A 19,160-nucleotide genomic window follows, 5' to 3' on the forward strand; every position below is an offset into this window, starting at 1 on the left:
CCCCCTTCAGGATCGACAACGCGCTAGGTACGAAGGAGGAGTCGACGACGACGGTGCACATGCACGTGTCACACTACCATACCGTCAGACTCACCTTGTACCCCACTGTTCGTTGCCGGAGTGCACGCACCGATTATGTCCCTGCATGCCGATGACGCGTATTACGCAACTGCAGATTGCGGTTCGTGTCATGACCTCGATCAGGCGATTCGTAGCGGTCAGTCGTGTGTGCTCGTTAAATCGAGGACGAATGACGGGAATCTGATTTTTTCTTTTTTCTTTCTTTCTTTTTTTTTTCAATTTGTATCACTCGTTCGTTAACGATACACGACCTCGATCGAACAAAAGCTCGTGAAAATCGAAGGAAACACGTCGCTTCGAGTTCGCCAAGTCGAACAGCACGTGTAGAAGAAGAATAATTCAAACATGGCTCGGCGACAACAGCGCGTTCGTTTTAGGCCACGGTATCGTCGACCGAGGAATTATTCAAGTCGTGCACGCGAGAACCAACTCGGAACTCAATTATACGTGCCACGACCACCGAATGCCAATTTCGAACGTCGACCGTGAGCTGTCGTCTCAACGCACCGTGCCCATGAGTATGAGAGAAACGTTTTTCACCGGAAGTCCGTCGTACGAGGCAAGCTGGAAAGAAAGGATGCGTTCTCATGCCAACCTACGCGTACGAGTACACTCGACACCCGATTTGGATGTCTATTATGCAAATCAACTTCACCCGATGACTGGGCGAACCGACACGATCGCAATGCCGCAAGAAACTCTTCGGGCTATAGCAGGATTGCGACTCATTTCTGTCGGCTTATGGATATACGAGGTGATTCACCTAATTCAATCGCCTTAAACTACCTTCTTCGTCGAATAAACAGTTATTTAAGGTAAAAGTTGTTGCGCTGTTTATAAGGTTAGACGGTACTGAATCTGGTACTTTGAATCGGTACACGATTTCCAACCTTTCCCTTAACAAAGCCGTTCAATTTCCCAACGCAAACGTAGCGATACGCTGACGTAGCAGCGATTGAACTCATGCCCCTTTGTCTGAAAATTAGTCAATTACAGATGCGATGCATGCTTACCCCTATTATGGAATTCAATTCCGTCATTGTGACCTGCTTCGCCCTGTCAACAGCGGTGGCAACTTGCTGCTGCTGTTCCTGAGATAGATAGGGCAGGATCTGTCCAATGATCGCGTTCAGTCTCTTCGATATTTCAGCCTGGAAAACAAACGATCGTCGAACATTAGTACCAACGCGAGCGTTTCTATTCGAAATAAGAGAATCGTCGTGGTTGCTCCTTTTTAGCTCGACACAGTGGGTGATCGGTCGACGCGTGAGAGCTGGGTAGTCAAAAGTTTCGTCGACAAAGAGCATACGAGAAGAAAAAGAAAAGAAAAAGCAACGCACATGCTTCCCAGCTGCTCAGGAGAACAAAAATATTCTCGGTCTACCTCTCTTTTCGTCAGTCGGAATACTTTCGACTTTAACACGCGATGAGGGATAAAATTAGACGTAACGCGTAACAACGGAACGCATTCCTGTCTAATTGCTTTCTAATTTATCTTCGCTACTTTTGTTTCCTGCTAACGTTAACACTTTCACGAAACTAACCATAGAAATCGATATAAATGATAATTAGATGATTAACAAGACACGAATTTAAACGAACCTCGATCGTTTCCTCGTTTGTCGTGAATGGCGGAAACACGTATTTATTATTAACCGATCGAATAATATATCCGAGGTGTTTACGAGCCTCCAGATCTTGCGTGTGAAACGCGATTTCATAGCAAGCTACCGGTTTATCGAACGAACGGAACGACTTCTCGAAATAGCGTTTCGCCATCGTCGAAAGTGTCGACTCTCGTGCGGCCGGATTTTCTCCTCGTCCTCTCGTCCCGTGTCGTCGAGTCATCGCGGCAAATGTTTATTCGTTCGTGTACACGGGACAAACTTATCCCCCTTAATGACTTTGGCAAACACGCGACGTTAAATGACGCGGATCTCGCGACTCGAGCCAAGGCTGGTGCGCGACCAAGAAACACGGATAAGAGAAAAAGACGAATCGTACAGGCTTGCACATATTCGCCACTTTGTACGCGAAACTGGTGCACGACGGATGACGGCACAATGTTGCGTGTCGAGATGCAACTAGTACGATTCACTCTTGCATTTCTAATAGGGCTTCAACTTACTTGTTTGTGCATCTCCACGTTCAGCCCGTACGACATCTCGTAATACTGCAACAGAAAAAGAAAAAAAAGATACAAATAGCCGTTAGCCGGTGAATGTACATTATTTTCAGCGGGTATTCGACGTGTTAATAGATTGCACTTCAGAAAATGTGCAGGTCTATGGAAGAGGTAACGGTTCGTGAGGTAAATCGATAAGACGAGGGAATCTATGAAACGTGGGTTGATGCATGGAATTATAGAAAATAATGATCGAACCGTCATGTGTTAGATCATTAGAGCGATATAATAGACAGCAATCATTGCATAACGTGAAAAGCGTCGAGCTGAAATTCATATTCTTTACCTCTTACATTCGGTATTACGGTAAAATCCGAAAAGTGAAAGACAATGGAAGAATCTTTTACGGAACACATTTTTAAGAAACTCGACGATTCTTACATAAAACCAGAGTACAATGAGATTGGACGGAAACGTTTCAACTCGAAACAACAATTCTTCTTTTTAGCCAGCTTTGTTCGCGCATGCGTTACGAGGGGGAAACTCTTGAAAATTCACGATGCGCAGTGTTCTTTCATCGGCTATCAACGGCCGGTCGTTAGCGGAACCGCCAAGAGACGATCATAATTGCGATAAACGAGCATTTTACCGAAGAGACCGTTTTGTAGCGTCATTACTTAACAGTCAACTTCGGCCTTAGCGAGGGTCATTTAGCATCGCTGTTCGTACGGTACCGTGCTGCAACTCTTCACCGTCGGCAATTTAACATCATTTGCCAGATTTGTCCGCGTCTTGCTTCGTTATTTCGACGATACTTTTTTCTTTCTCTCTTCTGCCACCCGGTTACCGGTACGCCACCTGCTTGCCTGGCTGACTTCTTGCCTTCGCGTCATTAACATCCCGGGTACCATTAATCTCGGGAACGAGCAGCGTGCACCGGTCCAACTATATCCACCCTCTCGGCTATGCAGCTCTGCACTTTCCGCGGTAACGCGTTATTAATTATCGTTAATCGCGATAAACTTAATCGAGTCTAGTCGAGTACACTCCAGGGAGGAGCGAACGAGAGAACGGTTGTACATGTATATACATATATGTATATATATATATATATATATATATATATATATATATATATATGAGTGAACGAAGAAGAGGTAGAGAGAGCGAAAGAGGGTCCAAGAGACACAGAGAAGGCGCGGAAGAGGAAGAGGAAGGTAGGGTAGCAGAACGCGTGCAACACGCTCGACAGCCGGGTACAGGTTCTTAATTTTACGGGCCATTAGCCCTGTAATTACACGGGCGAATTAATTGCATCGTAAGTAAGTTATTCGAGGCGAGGGCGGAGGGAAGGGGGTAAGCGAGCCAGCGAGGGAAAGGAAGGAAGGAAAGACGGGAGAAAAGGGAAGAGGAAGGAAGCGTGAGGGCACGAGGCAGAGGTTGTTAAGATCAACTGCAGCAGCAGGAACCAACAGGGACGATCAGTACCGGCAGCACAGCCCTTAGTAGTAGCGCACTCTGGACCAACTTCCGCGGCTCATTATGGCTTGCACAACAAATTAACGTGACGGGCCTCGACCCCTGAGCGCCAGCGTCCTTAACGTGCCGCTTGTTAATGAACTCGACAAAGAGAACGAGAAAAAGCACGCGATCTCCCTCGATTCGCTCACCGCCTTCACCTTCTCTTCCTCTTCTTCTTCTTCTTCTTCTTCTTCTCCTTCGTTGCTCTGGCTTGGCACCGACACCCCACCGAGATGTACTCTGTACACGTCGTTTAAACGAGTTAACAAGCGATCTTTTGTTAGAGACCTGGCCTTTTTTACTGCCGCCGGTGCTATTGCTCGAACAGCTCCGAGAAAGATCTTGTTAAAGGGGGGATAAATGATCGGGCCAAGGCGTGCCAGAGGTGTAATTCAGCCCGACAAATTTTTATAGACCGGCCGAGCGAACTCGATGGAAATCGATCGGCCTCTTCGAATCACGTGGTTTCTCCAAAAAGAAAAGGAATCGGTCTTTGACAAAATCGGAGTTGACAATGAGAAACGAAACGATTACGATTGAGCATGCGAGAAGAAGCAGAGATTTGCAATTCTACAGAATTGCAAGGGAAATATTTCGAAGAAACGAGAAATTCCACATATTAATACCGGTATTAAGCCAGCACTGATATTTACGAGCACGTTCACGGAATCCGGTATCGTTAGCTGCGAACAATGCGCTTGGCGCACACGTTGCACGCGATAATAACGTCCTGAGGGCATGGAAATCTACATTCCAGGGTAACAGGAATTATGAGACAGGACGCGTCTTAGGGACCCGCGAACACTGTGCTTCGGCTTCGATAAATCTCCGCGGAGTCTCTCCACGGCCACTTCCTCCGGCAGCGGTCGTGTCGGCTCGTTCGGTTGATTAATCGTGTTTAAACTAGCCGCCTCCGCGCCAATTAAGACTGTACAACGCCCCGTGCAAGAAGAGCCGGAGGATCGAGACAGACACTCCCTCGTCTTCCAGCCAATTCGAGAAAAACAAGATCGTCTGGTACACCTAAGGTGAACAGGCAACGTCAACCCCGCAAAGGATAACGATAAATTAGTATCGAACCGATACCAGTTAGAGACGAGTATAAAATTATCCTATCACAAACGATAGAAATCTCCCAGAATTTCTTACGCCACTTCCCGTCTCGAAAATCAGCTAACCCTTTCCACGTACGCTCGTAGCAGTCTGAATAAACGACAGCCACGATATCAGCGTCAATTAATTATGTCACCAAAGCTCGCGATAAACTCCCGCCACGCCTCGCACCCCACACCCATCCCCTCGTCCGCGAGCGGTTCAATTTTGCAAGGGTTAAACGCGAGGGTAGGTGGGGGTCATTTAGCATGAAAACACTCGGTAATAAATCCCATCTTGCGTGCGGCGGGCAACGCGGCTCGGATTTCCTCGCGGGACACGCGCGCGGATCGGTATAATTAGACTGGTTTACGGCGGTCGATCGTTCCAAAGCATTCGGCTACATGCAAACCGGGGCAACTACATTATCCCCTTCAGCATTGCTCACGCGCCACCCCCGCTTCGCGTACAAGCGGTAATATTACTTTGTCGTTAGGTGTCCGAAGACGGTTATGCGGTTCTCGGTCGAATCGATGAGCACCACTGGCTCTTAGAATCATTAGCTATGCACAGTAGGTGCGCAAGATAAATATACAGACACAAGCGCGTTTCTATATGTATCGCTGAAGGGGAATACGCGCTCGGTAACAGGCCAATGTAAAGTCGCTGCGGTGAGGATGCAATTAATGCTAAGAAGCCGAGGTGGTTTAGCGGTCGAGCGAGCATGATTATCCTGGATACGGGAAAACGAGGGAGCAGCAGAGAAGGGAAGAGGGTACGAGAAAGGGGGTAAGCGAAATGGAGAGTTACTTTAGCAGAGGAGGAGAGTAAGAGGCAGAGAGGAAGCAGGGACTTAGCCGGAATTAGTGTTACGGGAATGGTAATTCCTTACCATCACGTAATGTCGCTGAATCTCAATCTTCTCCGTGGCCAGTTTCTCGCACTCGAGCTTCAGGCTGTGAACAGAGAAAGAGAAATAAAAAAAAAATGACATTTATTAAACGGCCTCAACACGGTCGTACGTTTCGCTTATCTTTCGCGTGTCGAGTACGGTGAAATGTGTTGTACGTGCAATTCAGTCCGGTTACGGTGCGTTAAATTCGAGAAACATTTATACGGCGACCTTTGCGTTCACGGCGTTAGCATAATGTTCATATTAATTGTCGCTGATTATGCATACGTAATCGCGTACACGCGATACCCATTTATACGGCGTTCCACAACGCGAGTCTCCGCGATCCAGCTGATCAATGTTACCGCTTTATTGCTCGCATGTTTCCCGCGAAACTTCCAATCATCCTTTGAAATATCGCTCGCGAACGTTATATCCGTCGTGTACTATCTACCTCGAGAGAGAGAGAGAGAGAAGAAAAAAGGGAAAAGTAGAAAGCACAGAAGAACTAGAGTCGTGAAAAGAGGAGCTGGAAACTTCCGGTTGAAAAGTTTCACGTAGGAACAATGAAAGTTTCGATCCACGGAACGTTGAAAAATGCAACGTTATCCATCGGGGGCTTCCTTAATTCCGTATTCGCGGTGGTTACACGGTGGCACGGGTGTCATTACGTGTCTGCCAATAGCCACGCGGTCGTAAATCACTTATGGCTTTTGTGTATATCGCGTGCAAGCCAAGGGAAACAGCTGCACGAATTCTCAGGCTCTTTCGATGCGCGCGATGTGTTTGCTGCTTGTACGAGGTACAGGTATATACCCGTGTACAACCTCGAGACAAAAGGAGAACCGAGAGAAGTCGAGTGACGAGCAGGTGCCGGCGTTCAATCGCATCACGACTCTGCCTTTTTCATTACTCGATTTAATAAACTTATTCGGAGCGGATAACCTTTTTTCGAATCAGCTTCGAGCAACCGTTTCCTTTTCTTTTTTATACTCGTTCTTCGACTCCCGACGAAAAAGGAAAACTAGAGCTAGCTCGTGAAAAGAGAAACTTTACATTCGAGTCAAACTTTTTCGAAACGACCGTTTTTACGACCCACTTGTTCGCTGAATTTTAGTCTCGTACACCAACCGTGTTATCATTTCGAATTTTCGAGACGATGTCTTTTATACTTACGCGTGACATTGATTCTGGAGGAAATTGAATTCTTCTTTGATCCTGTCGCAGGATTCACCGACTGTGAATTTAATTTGTTGCCCGGGTTGTGGTGGACCCTGCAAAGAATTCAGATGAAAATACATTAGCTGTAGAAGAATTGTATCGATTATGCAAGGATTTCAAATTGAACGAAGGAATTTATCGCAATGTAAACGGAGTAAACTTAAAAAATACACAATAAGCTTCGGTGTATGTACTTCGTGAAAATAGCGGTTATAATGGTTAGAATATATAATTACTTAGTGCGGGGTATCGTATTACAACGCAAACGTAAAACGCGAACAAAGTTTGCAATCTAAACTTTCCTCTATATTAATCGTTACCCGTGTTACACGAATACCGCTAACGAAAGACCACCTATCTTTATTTTATCTTGTTATGTTTTCAATCAACGACGAGGCTATGTTTTCAGCTAGCCTTCATAACTTTATATTATAATCCATGACCATGTGTTTAGTGTATCTTTCTTTGAAATTAAAAAATCAGCTAAGAAGGGATCAAACTTAATCAATTTCATAATACTGTCACGGAAGCTATATAAACACGATACGGGACTTACATCAGAAGCATGAAAATATTCTTACGTTTAATACGATAAGATATAACTATCAGGGTTACATCAGCAAAGGAAAGGTCACTGGAAGTCGTAAAAAATTAATACACGGTGTAGAGCGAATAGTAACACTGTAACAATACTCTTTCCATTTGAATAATTTCATATCCTTTCTAAAACTTTTACCTAACAGTTCTGCAACTGTCCACGTGCATTATCAAATTATTATGTTTTATTCAATTCCAACTGTTTAAATATCTCGGTGCTCCATCAGTCGTGTGTACATTGAATTAGAAAAGCATATGTTAATATTTTTGGTTTACTATGCAGCAAGCGTTAATTCGTTGCAAACGTTTACATTTCCCAGACTACAATGACCGCTTTGTCGTTTTCATCGAGGTGTTAAAACATCGAACCACGACGCGACATTTTTCCCGACCACGATGCGAAACGTTCGCTGGGAAGCGTAATTAAATTTTCCAAACCAGACATCGCGCGTCTGATCCGTCGCGTTTCATTAACATTCATTTAAATCCTCGGCTCGTCAGAGTCGTCGTCGATCGTGTCCATTGACAAGAAATTCTCGAGGAAACAAAGAGAAAAGAAAGGCGAGGATGAATAGGCATCAATGGTTAATAATTAATTTCGCGCACCTGTTCACCGTGAACGAAGGGAAATGGTTGCCAGGAAGTAATGCGTTAGCCGATTCGCGGATCGAGGGAAGAGAGAATCGGACGGGCGTAGCTAACAGAAGACAGCACATGGTGTTCGAGCAGACGGTAAAAAGACATGTAAACGCCATCGGCAATCGTGCACGCGCGGATGAGCACAGGATGGAACATAACGCGAAACGCGATAACAAGATTGCTGGCAGCTGGATTTCCACGCTTCCCAACGACCGCGATTCAGAATTATTCAAATGGCTTTGGGGAAATTCAACTCTTACGAAAGACCGATGACTCGCGTTGCTTGTAACTTCTTGAATTCGTCGTTTATCTTGAATTGTATAACTGAATCGAAATTCTTTTGAAACGAAATTTTTAATTTCCTTTTTTATCAAGCGTCGCAATAAAGAAAACGGATTATTTGTAGCAGAAAACAAAATCAAGTAGATTCAGTTACCAATGGGACACCCTGTGTATCGGTCTTATTCGTTACATCGCTCGGCATGCAAACACGATTACACGGGCGCACAGTCGAGGCCAGGTATAGTCAACACGATCTCGACTGACTGCAACGGCTCGTAGAGAGAGAGCAAGTGTTAATTACATGTTTGCGGTGTCCGCGAGGATTACACGCTACAACCGAAACTATGAACTTGCAGGCCGCGCACACGCGTATACGTGTTGCGTACACGTGCACGTGGGTGCTCATGAAGAGAGAGGGTTGTTCTGCTAACTACATTCGCCCAGTCCTACCTACGCAAGCGTCGTCCTTCGACCGACCTGTAGATCGTGTCGGATACCTTTCCTACAACCGGAGTCACGTTAACCAGTCGAGTATTTCTCTTGAACTTGTGAAAATCGATCCACGTTCAAAAGACGATTCTAACAAAAGCGTTTGACAGAGATGGTATACTAAGATTCGAATATCTAACATTTCTATAGGAATAATAGATGCTATGAATTTAATTTAATCAACTAATTATACCTTAATAATTATCATACAATCTTAACATTCGACATGTTCTCCTTTCATGTCCATAACGAACGTGAATTAGATTACTGAAAGTAGGTGTACCGTTCCCCTTGGGTAAAGCTAAGGTAAAACGGACGCTCTAATCGTATCAATTATTCTACGTAACCGCACGCGATTCATCGGTCTAACCCGGAATCGAACGATCGGGTAGTTCGGATAATTTTCGAAACTCCATTGATTGCACGTTCGATGAAAAGAAAACAGAAAGGTTGCTGATTGATCAGCGGCTGCATCACGGTACACAACTTCACCGAGAAGAGTATAGGTATTCTGAAAGAGCCGCGAAACGGCGAGGAGCATCGTCGAAAAACAGAAGAAGGAAGAAGGCATGCCCCGAGTTATCTCGGGTTAAGTTAGAAGCGAGTGCATCGGGTACCTCCTGACCTCGATCACAATCGAGCCGTTGTAATCGAATGAACCGAGAGTCTAGGTTCCCTCCTTCGGTTCAGCTGTCGACGAACCAAATCGATCGCGGTATCCATCGAGTCTCTTTGTGCAAGACTCTTGCGGGTTCCCTCTACAGGCTTTACCGTCTGCCTCTTTATCCTCCGCAAAGAGATTTGATCGTCTACCATCGATGAAATATTGCGAGAAATTAAGATTTCCGATAACGTACGGCGGAGTCTCAAGACCTTTCGATAAGACATTCGAATAAAATTTTCTCTTTAATTGTCTCGATTGCGGCACGTTTCTGCATACACCACGCACGCCCTACGCAGCTTGTTGCACAAGTGTAAACGGTTCTTAACGCGAGCGGTGCTTTGCGGCTTTTAGAGCGTTTCGGCTAATGCGCTAAAATGCACTTCGTTACGCTGTGCACCGCAATGCAAACCGGCCAGTACACACATACACGGTGCATTCACTGCACGCTCGGTGCAGTGGAAATAACGTATAATTCCCAACGCTCGTAGACTTTCGCGATTCGGCCGGAAATCCCTTGTCGAAAGTCAAATTCTTCAGGAAAAATGTAGCAATAAATTTAACTATACAGAAAGTTGTTGTAACCGAAAATAAGATAACGTGAAGTAACGGCGACGATTAAGCGCAATTTTTGTGAATGATCTTAATTGGATAAAATAGATTAATTCAAGATTACAAGAAGATAAAAGAAGAATTGTTATTAAAAGTAAATATTTTTGGTCGTGTCAATGATTCGAGAATTCAATAAAATCCGTATTGTCGATTCGTCAAGATATTTCGTTAATCTGCGTGTAACGATTGGTATTTAAAGGCACAATTAAAGATCTTTAGATTAAATATTCGCTACCGCTAAACAAGTAGGTGTCGATGATAATTAAGGTCGTTAATCAATCGATATCGATCGCATCTATTTTTCCCCCAGTAAAATTCCTAGATACTTCATTGCCTTCGTAGTAATCTTTTTTTTTTTATTTAAAATTACTGTAATGAAGCACATTTATGGAACAGTAAATTCATATTTATTTTGATACATTATTCATCACTTATTTTAATTGCATATGCAAGGCTTTTGCAACTAACGTCATTAATATCCTCCTATTTCGCTATAAATAAATTTAAAAACACTTTACGCTTCCTTTATATCTTTTCCTTGATACACTCGACTAATGACACTTATCGCGCTAGATAAAATGCGATAAACATTGTTTGATGCGAATAATAATGATATCATACGTTATTTGTTTTTAAGGACCTCACTATCTCTGAGACATACTGATGCAATAGCACAGAACATTTTTTTTCTCTTGCATTATTTCGAATAATTTTCTATCGGCTCACGAGAAATCGCTTTATCACACGAATGAGGGAACTAGTTGAAACCAAACGTATGCATGGAAGAAACCTGCAGCTCGTTTTATTACCGTCAATCTTAACTCCATAGCAAATAAGGACAATTAGACGGTAAATACCGAGTTTCGGTGCTCGATTTACTTCGTTATCGTTCGCAACCTCTCTCCCATACTTGCCTCGAAGTTTCTTCCGTCCCGAAAATACGTCGTTAATACCATCGATAAATAATTCGACACGAATGCACGTATCGATGCGCAGATAACAGTATCTAAACAGTGTTGCACTGATATATTTACTAGATAAAATCCGTTAGTACACAGAGGAAGTCCTCGCTCACTTCAACGTAAACAGTTTACTTAAAACAGGCAGCTGTGCCCTAACGCGCGTTTCAAGTTGCTATCGGTAAATACGTTAAAGTATGTCTGAGCAAGATCGATGCAGAGAGTTCCGTATGCTATCATCGTTCAAAATTCTCTTGCGTCACTATTTTTCCATCAGCAATGCAAACAATGTTCATTTTATAATCTCCAATTCGACGCAGGCAAAATGAAAAAGAAGAAAAAAAAAAAAAGAAACTCTTTTAAAAATGAGTCCCTCTGTTAGAACAAGCAAGTAACAGGATTCTATCTGACCCCGTTTTCTCTGTGTTCAATTTAGTAAGCAATTACTCGTACGCATTGCGACATGCCAATGATCGCGTTGTGCTCGAAAATTAGACGTTCGGAGGTTGCCATTCACCGAGAAACCGCAATGTTCTACGATCGCCTTGGGGAATCGGCAAAGAATCCAATCTGTTCGAGTTCGCGACGCTAAGAACAGAGTCATCGAGTGATCTCGCTCTTTCGTCGACGGACGATTTCGCGGTTAATCGTAATCCCCTGTGGAATTTCTGGTATCCGTTCGCTGTCTCGCTCGTAGTATCATTAAAATCGCTCGAGCACACGGGACAAAGTACACGGCGGTGTCGTCCTCTTGGCGCGAGGGCCTGCGGTCAGAGGTCACGCCGCTGGAGGATTGGTAGTTGCTAAATTCTCGAGATGGTGAGCCGAGAGGACCGTGAGGGGGAATGTTCTGTGAGACGATGGTAAAAGGTCGGTGATGGAAAGAGAACGTTTCCAACGAGCGTAACCGAGAGAGAAAGAGAGAGAGAGAGGGACAGTGAAATTGCAGAGAAAGAGGGGCAAAGGTGGCCACGGATGAGGGAAGTTGCGGTTTTCGTGGTCGCCGTGGTTGCGGCTTAGGCAAATTGAGATAGTTCGCAAACCACCGACCAGCTGACCTAACCCGTCACGCCAGGATGCTGGCGGGCCGTGGCTCCTGGGAGAATTTCACAGTTCAAAAGGAAGCGGTGAATGAGAGAAGCTCGTTTCGATAGCGAGGCCTGAGCTGCGGTCGTGGCAAAAAGTTCAGACGAACCGTGTTCGCGAAAATGTTTCTCCGAAACGAATCATCCACCGACTCTTTGGCTCGATAAAAACAACCCTCTGGTAAAAGCGTTCGAGGAATTCGTGGACATGGTTGCAAACCTTTCTTTTTTTCACGACTGACGAATGGTTTAGAGACGTTTTAATAACTTGCTCCATGACAAACGGCAAAAAGATTTCTAAGAAAATCTTAACTCGAAATTAAATGTAACATTAACGTTATCGATGAACGATGATCATCGTTGGTGAACACATATTAAATTTATTGAATCATTGAAAATATCATTGTTGCGGCTACGAAAATCGGGAAACGTTTTATCGAAAGATTGATATTGCGATAAAAGTTGTTTTACAAATACCATAAATCGATCTTGATCGCCTATCGCTTATCTCGAGTACGTCCTTTGGATGGCCGTGTCGATAAGAGGGAATAAAATTTTTCGTTTCACGTTTCCAATATAACAAACCGTTTACAAAAAACTAATTAATTATTCAGAAAAATAAACACTAAACGCTGTGCTTGAAACAGAGTGTAGAACAAATACAATTTAATATAAATCACACAACCGCAACGTTTCAATATAATTTTTCCCTCAACTCCTACACACAAAGGCAACAGTTTGCCGAAATTTTAATCAATTAACAGGAAAAATAAGTTCAAATATTTGAAGAACATAAACTACATTACGCGACATCGGGCAACTTAAACAAGCTGGAAATTGAATTACATTTTACCAAACTATACCAATCTCGTCGTTACCGTACACCCACAACGAAACTCTACTATCAAACATCGATGTAACCAAACTTCGATCAACCTAGCAGACTGAATTTCAATCATCTTTCCAACATAATCTTTCACAGAAAAGAAACAAACACCCACGAGTGGTGCAATAGGATTCGTTCTTTGTGCTTTCAAAACAGCAAGACTGTTAGGATATCGTTCGATATCCCAAAAATACCGAAAAAACTCTTTCCATTTGAAAAGTAAGCTGTATTTATCGCAAAACATTAGGTGCAATCGCAGGGGACGGAGAAAGAGAGAGGTGCAATTACAAACGTTAGGTCCTAGCGTTATCAGCGTGGCTGATCAAAACGGCTGAGCGCCACTGGCGGTAGGTAAACAGTACTGTATTGTATTTGTGTGCTTAGCCCGGCAAATATTAGCCACCATATCGCTTATGGTGCTTGTTGAGCGAGGGTGATGGTCGATAGTTTCCGTGGTGGGAGCGGTGAAGAGGCTTCGTCGGTGAGAGCGTACTGCGAGCGAGTGGGTGCGTGTACGCTGTGCCGCGGTTCACAGGCTTAGGCGGCTGTACACAAGCACGCAATACGCATGTCGAGCAGGCTGGTGGTGCGGTGTGTGATTCGTGGCTGAGTGTGTTTGTCCATCCGTCCATATACGGCTGTTTGTCCTTGCTCTCCTTGTTTGAAGAACGTCGGGATCCCGGTCTGTGCAAACTCCTCATTATTGCGAACAATGTACACAGGGTATAGCGCGTGCGTGCGTGAGTGCGTTTCCGTGCTCATCCCCTTGTGTGCGTGCGGGTGTGTGGGTGGGAACACGTGTACGAACGACGCGAGCCTGTCGTCTCCGTGTATCATCGAGGCACGATCGAATTTTTTTTTTTCACGAACCGATGAAAACGTTTCCCTCCGCTCGCTCCGATTGCACAGAGGCTCGAGTGTTCTCTCATTGGCTTCGATTGCGCTCGTTTAACCGGCGAGAGGTTAAAACCGCGAATCAACGCGCGCCCAAGTACGAGATTGCATTAAGGAAGAAAGGGTTCGATGTTGTGTGAAAAATATCGTCGTTCTCTTCCATGCAGACGCATAAAACAAGGATAGATTGAAAACTTCTTACTAGATTTTCGTCGTGAATTCTAATCATCTTTTATATTGCACGAGCGTAATGGACAGTGAGTGGGTTAAACCAGTTTGCTCGCGATCAACAGTCCACTTTGTAAGTTGAAACACGTCGGCGGAGGCCCGTTGAGATGCCCTCGGTTCTCGCGGCCCGTTAAATGCCAGGCACGATTGTAATTTGTAATCAGGACTCGGAGCGTAGAAAAAATAAGTAATCGATACGCGTCGAGACAGGCAGAGAGAGGCATCTCACAAAACCGATTCGGCTGGCTACTTTCCGGCCCGGCCACGAAACTCGCACGTAGGCATTTTAACGGTGACGAGGGTCCAAGTACCATTTCCCGAATTCGGCCATTAACGCGGAAATTGACGGCAGTTTTAGGGCGGTCCGTCCCAAATTGCCCGGAGCCCTTCAATTTCGTAGTCGATTCCGTCCCCTTGCAATAATCCACACCGGCCCGCTCGAGGAAATTCGTCGAGGGGAACCGGCTATTCAACGTGCAACCCCGTTGTTCTCACCTAACCCAAGACCTGGTTAACATTTACACTTTCTCCTGCCTAATTGTACCGCGAACGCGACCAGCCTCGGTTCTATAATAACTCGAAGGTGTGCAACGAACGATACAAAACTGAGGTGTCCTCGTTGTTCCAACGTACAAAGGATTGGACATGCTTTGTTTCACATTTACTGCGACAATTGCCAGCTTCACAAAATATATTACAATTTCTATCCTTCATAATATTAACATTTTAACGCACTAAAGTTTGCGATTTAACGATTACAACGGCTCGAATTCGTCTTTCTTTATGAGCTGGCAAGCGGGCCAAATGGCAGACGAGAACAAAGTTGTGAAAGGAATGCGGGATCTAAGTTTGAATCGCAACTTAACAGACCGATTGATTGTTTTCCTGGCTACAACCGCGACAGCATAGTTTAAAATAAACATTCGTTCTGGCAGATGGTCGTGCGTGGGGTGCGCAAATGATAAATGAGAGTAGGAGTAACGATAATTGTGAAAGGATTACGCACAGTTAGCCGCAGATTGTAACGCGAGGAGAAAAAAGAAGAGATTGAAAAATGGAGCTGTAACAGTTCAAAGCGTGAAAACAGAATCACCGAGAAATGTTTTCATTCCAACGTTAAAGATTTCCAAGAAATTTTCTTCGAAACGAATGTATCACATTCGCAATGTCAAAACTTTCAACGTATAATTAATTCGATCGTTCATCGTGTTTCTTATAAACGATTTGTTATCCGAAGTTCTATATTCCCTGTTGAAATACCGACAGATTTGATAAACGCGATCGAATTAGCTCGAGAGTTTACCAAATAATCTTCGCGAAAGACGTGTTCTCGGCTAAACAGATAAATCATTGTAAATTATCGGCAACAACAAACGAACGGTCTAGTCGCGAGGAACGTGAGAACCTATTTCACCGAGGGGATCATTTATTGGCTGGTCCGGTCTGTCGTCGACAAACATTCGACAAAGTGGATGGCAAACAATGCCAGGCTTTTTCGGTCGGTTCGCGCAAAGAGAAGTGTCGAGCGCATAATATCGGTAATTTCTAACTAAAACGGCTGCTCTTTGGAGCGTGGAAGAGGACCCACGGGTCTAGGAACAATGAGGCGATCTTAAGGACTCGTCGCAAGGGGGCTTTGTTCAACATGTTCCACGAAGGACTCCGATGACAATGGGACTCTTGATTTCAACGTCTCGTTTGCCCCTTACAAATTAGCCGGTATTATTACCCTAACAATACAGTTACTTCCCCGTTTTCTGGCATCACCGACGAACCTGTTCAAAAGTGCCAAAACATTTCACGAACCGTCGAAAGCGTAGAAACCTTCCATATACTTTGAATGAAGAATTCAAGAATTACAAAAGAATTACAAAATTATTCCACGCTGACGGTGTCAACGTTGCATCATTTTTCTCGCTGATGAAAACTTTGCTCGAATGATTCGTTGGATGAGCCACGGGTCAAGGGGTCGCACAAAGGGGAATCGGTTTAATCGCCGTCTTAATCGCGTCTATACAAAGACTCGCTCCCAAGCACAGCGAACGTACACCGTAATAAATTAATGACTGATTCAAGATCGCCCGTCACGACGTAATTCGCCACAATTCCGTTACGTTTCTTACCGATTTCCCTTCGTATTCGTAAACGCGACGATTGCGATGAACCAGCCTCTAACGATGTCTGCTAGGAAGCAGAATTAGCGGACACCAGTGTCGATCGTAAAAGGTGCTCGTTAGTGGCGAAGAAAAATACACGCTGATCGATCGTTCGATCGATCGGCAACTTGTGTAACGATGAATTAAAACGAGGCTCGATCTATTTGGAAAAACAGCGGGTAAACGTGTCGGTTCTATAACGAGGCCTTCTCGGCGTCCAGAATCGTTCGTATATTTTGCAACCAAGGTATTTGTTCACCGAACGATTGTTCGTTGGACCTGTCCACGCATAATGCCCACCGCAACCGCTGGTTAACGATGAATTTTTCAACCGCGTCAAGTTCGCTGCGTCGCGTTGCGTCGAATGCGAATGAATTTAATTAAACCCATTAACGAATTTAATTAAGCGGTAAAAATGAACGACACATTCGAACGAATATTCCCTTCGGCCGTGACGCGGTTTTCGAGCGATTGTGAAACGATCAAATGGGTTGTTTGAAAATTCATGATAGAAGGTGAATTTGGTATTCGTTGAGCGACCGAAATAGATCGAGTCCCAAAATGTTAAACGAAATTCCATTTTCAAAGATCGTTAATCTTGAAAAATACTGAACGGACCCGTGTAAAGATTGCCAAGTGAAAACTGTATCAAAACACGACAACTTCTTTATCGTACTCGATTCTGCAGTGACGAGTGTGAACCAATTTCGTGGCGACTTACAAGAACCACTTCAGATATTCGCGGATACGTCAATGACAAACAGACGAATAGTAGGCGAGTACACACGTACAAACACGTCTGTACATAGCGTTATTTGCAGAGAAACGAATTTGTGCCGTGATATCGCGTGATAAGCATGCAATTGCTCGGTCGACTTATCGGTGAGCATTCAAAGTCACTGTTCGACGTTCTGGAATTCCGTCGAAATGCACCTTAAACGACGCGAGATACATATTTCGCTGGTCGGCTTTACAATCAAAAACTCTTGCGTCATTTTTCGCGAAATTTTCAGACACAAAAGCCCCGTGTATCGAAGCGGTCTACGATCTCGATGTTTTCACGCGTACGCGACACATTACGTACGTACTCCGATAAAGACATTCCACGGAAACATGATTTATTCGGAACAATATCGGCGAGAACGGCACAGATTTTTGCAATATTTCAACCGACGTTATTTTTGACGTAAGTCACGTAAGACGTGACTTATCGTGACGATGATAAAGGAAAAATTGAACCCCAAAAATTGTTTCGACAGCTTACCGTAATTTTAGAATGAAAGTCGTCTCGTAAAACAGCACTTTCTTCGGGGCGTGTAAATAATTTGCGAATGACGCGACGTTCGATCTCGTCTTTGAACTGAACTTTACACGGTTACTCATCGCAAATCAGGAAAATGTAATACTTGAATTATAAGAATCAATCTGGTGATAAATATTTGGAGACGTACGTCGCGTTCATAATTATAAACGTACATCTGAGCTTATCTTCTAACATTTTAAAAGATTTGACAAATTTTTGTCGAAGCGAAGCCGGTTGCCGACCGCAAACGTTCTACAGCTCGAAATCCTCGAGCTGCGGTTTGAAGCAGTCGTCTTGGAAACAGCAGGTCGATCCTAACAATCGATTTGTCTAGAATGTAGAAGTTTAAAGTATGGTCTGAAGGAGGGAACGGAAGAGGAGGCGGAGGCGGAGGCGGAGGGCTCGCTGTTAAAACTTTCCGCCTGGAGTTTCGTAATGATCGGCGAGCCAGTTTATCCGGAAATAATATTTGTACAGCTTGTACGTAAACAACCCTGGCGGCCCTCCAGAGTGCCAATAACACCGCCTGTGTCAACTTGGTCAAGCACCGGAGCGCTAAAATGAGTCACGATGCGAACCAGAAGAAAGGTGTAACTCTTTGAATTTTAGTAAGAGAAAGAAAGAGGGAGAGACAGAGCCGGGACAATGTTCGACAAGAAAAGGCCTCTTCTTCTCTGCTTTCACCGTCGCGATCAGCTTGCACCTTGTGCTAACGCGAAATTCAAGCCAGTTGTTTGCATTTCGCGTAAATTAATAATCGCCAAAAGGCTTTTAACACCTCGAGGGACGTATTTGTTCGACGTTCTATAAAACACGACATTCGCGATAAATTTCAAATTTCAATTTCGAAGTATCGTTGTAATATTAACATAATTTATTGTAAAATCTTGAGAAATACAATACCACTCGTGCTCTGTTAGCAAAATTTCACTAGTCGAAACATTGAATCAAAATGTAACAAACGAACGATATTTCAAGCTTAGTTAATACATCACCTATTCGTATTTCCTGCACATTTACCATCTTTTTTCAGGGCACTAGTATCGTTTCGCGTAACGAACGAAACGTATAAATTACCTCGAAATGAGTTTCATTAAAACGAAAGCAAAGCAGTAGCAGAGCGACCGTTCGAAAAAGAATGGTTACGTTCGGACACAGATCGTAGCGATACAGAGCTATTTGCACGTCGCGAGATTTATAATGCGCGCCAATTACACGTAACACGCTTCGCTCATTCCGCGGTGTAATTCATCCCGTGTAATTACCAATGCATATTGCGGTCTCTGCGGAAGCTCGCAAACGTGCAGACCGCGAATTTCGTGCAATCGTACTTCGAACCCCTTCGTTCACCCTCTCGCCGAGTCTCACCCTCTCTCATCCCATCGTCGTTCCGCTCGTCTCGATTTCAATTTCACCCTGATCCTGCTGGAATATACC

The 19,160-nt window shown here is 44.2% G+C and overlaps 1 protein-coding gene across 1 annotated transcript in view; it reads right to left on the minus strand.

Moving 5' to 3' along the window:
* The window catches only part of LOC117610156 (protein groucho), a 34,186-nt gene that overhangs the window by 12,002 nt on the left and 3,024 nt on the right, over positions 1-19,160 (minus strand). The window contains exons 2-5 of the mRNA XM_034337211.2: positions 6,888-6,985; positions 5,712-5,775; positions 2,210-2,254; positions 1,095-1,232 (exon numbers count right to left, since the gene is read on the minus strand). Of these exons, the coding sequence (XP_034193102.1) occupies positions 1,095-1,232; positions 2,210-2,254; positions 5,712-5,775; positions 6,888-6,985 (345 nt within the window). The remainder of the gene's footprint in view (positions 1-1,094; positions 1,233-2,209; positions 2,255-5,711; positions 5,776-6,887; positions 6,986-19,160) is intronic.

The sequence above is a fragment of the Osmia lignaria genome, chromosome 10 (genome assembly GCF_051020975.1).
Source record: "Osmia lignaria lignaria isolate PbOS001 chromosome 10, iyOsmLign1, whole genome shotgun sequence".
Lineage (NCBI taxonomy): Eukaryota > Metazoa > Arthropoda > Insecta > Hymenoptera > Megachilidae > Osmia > Osmia lignaria.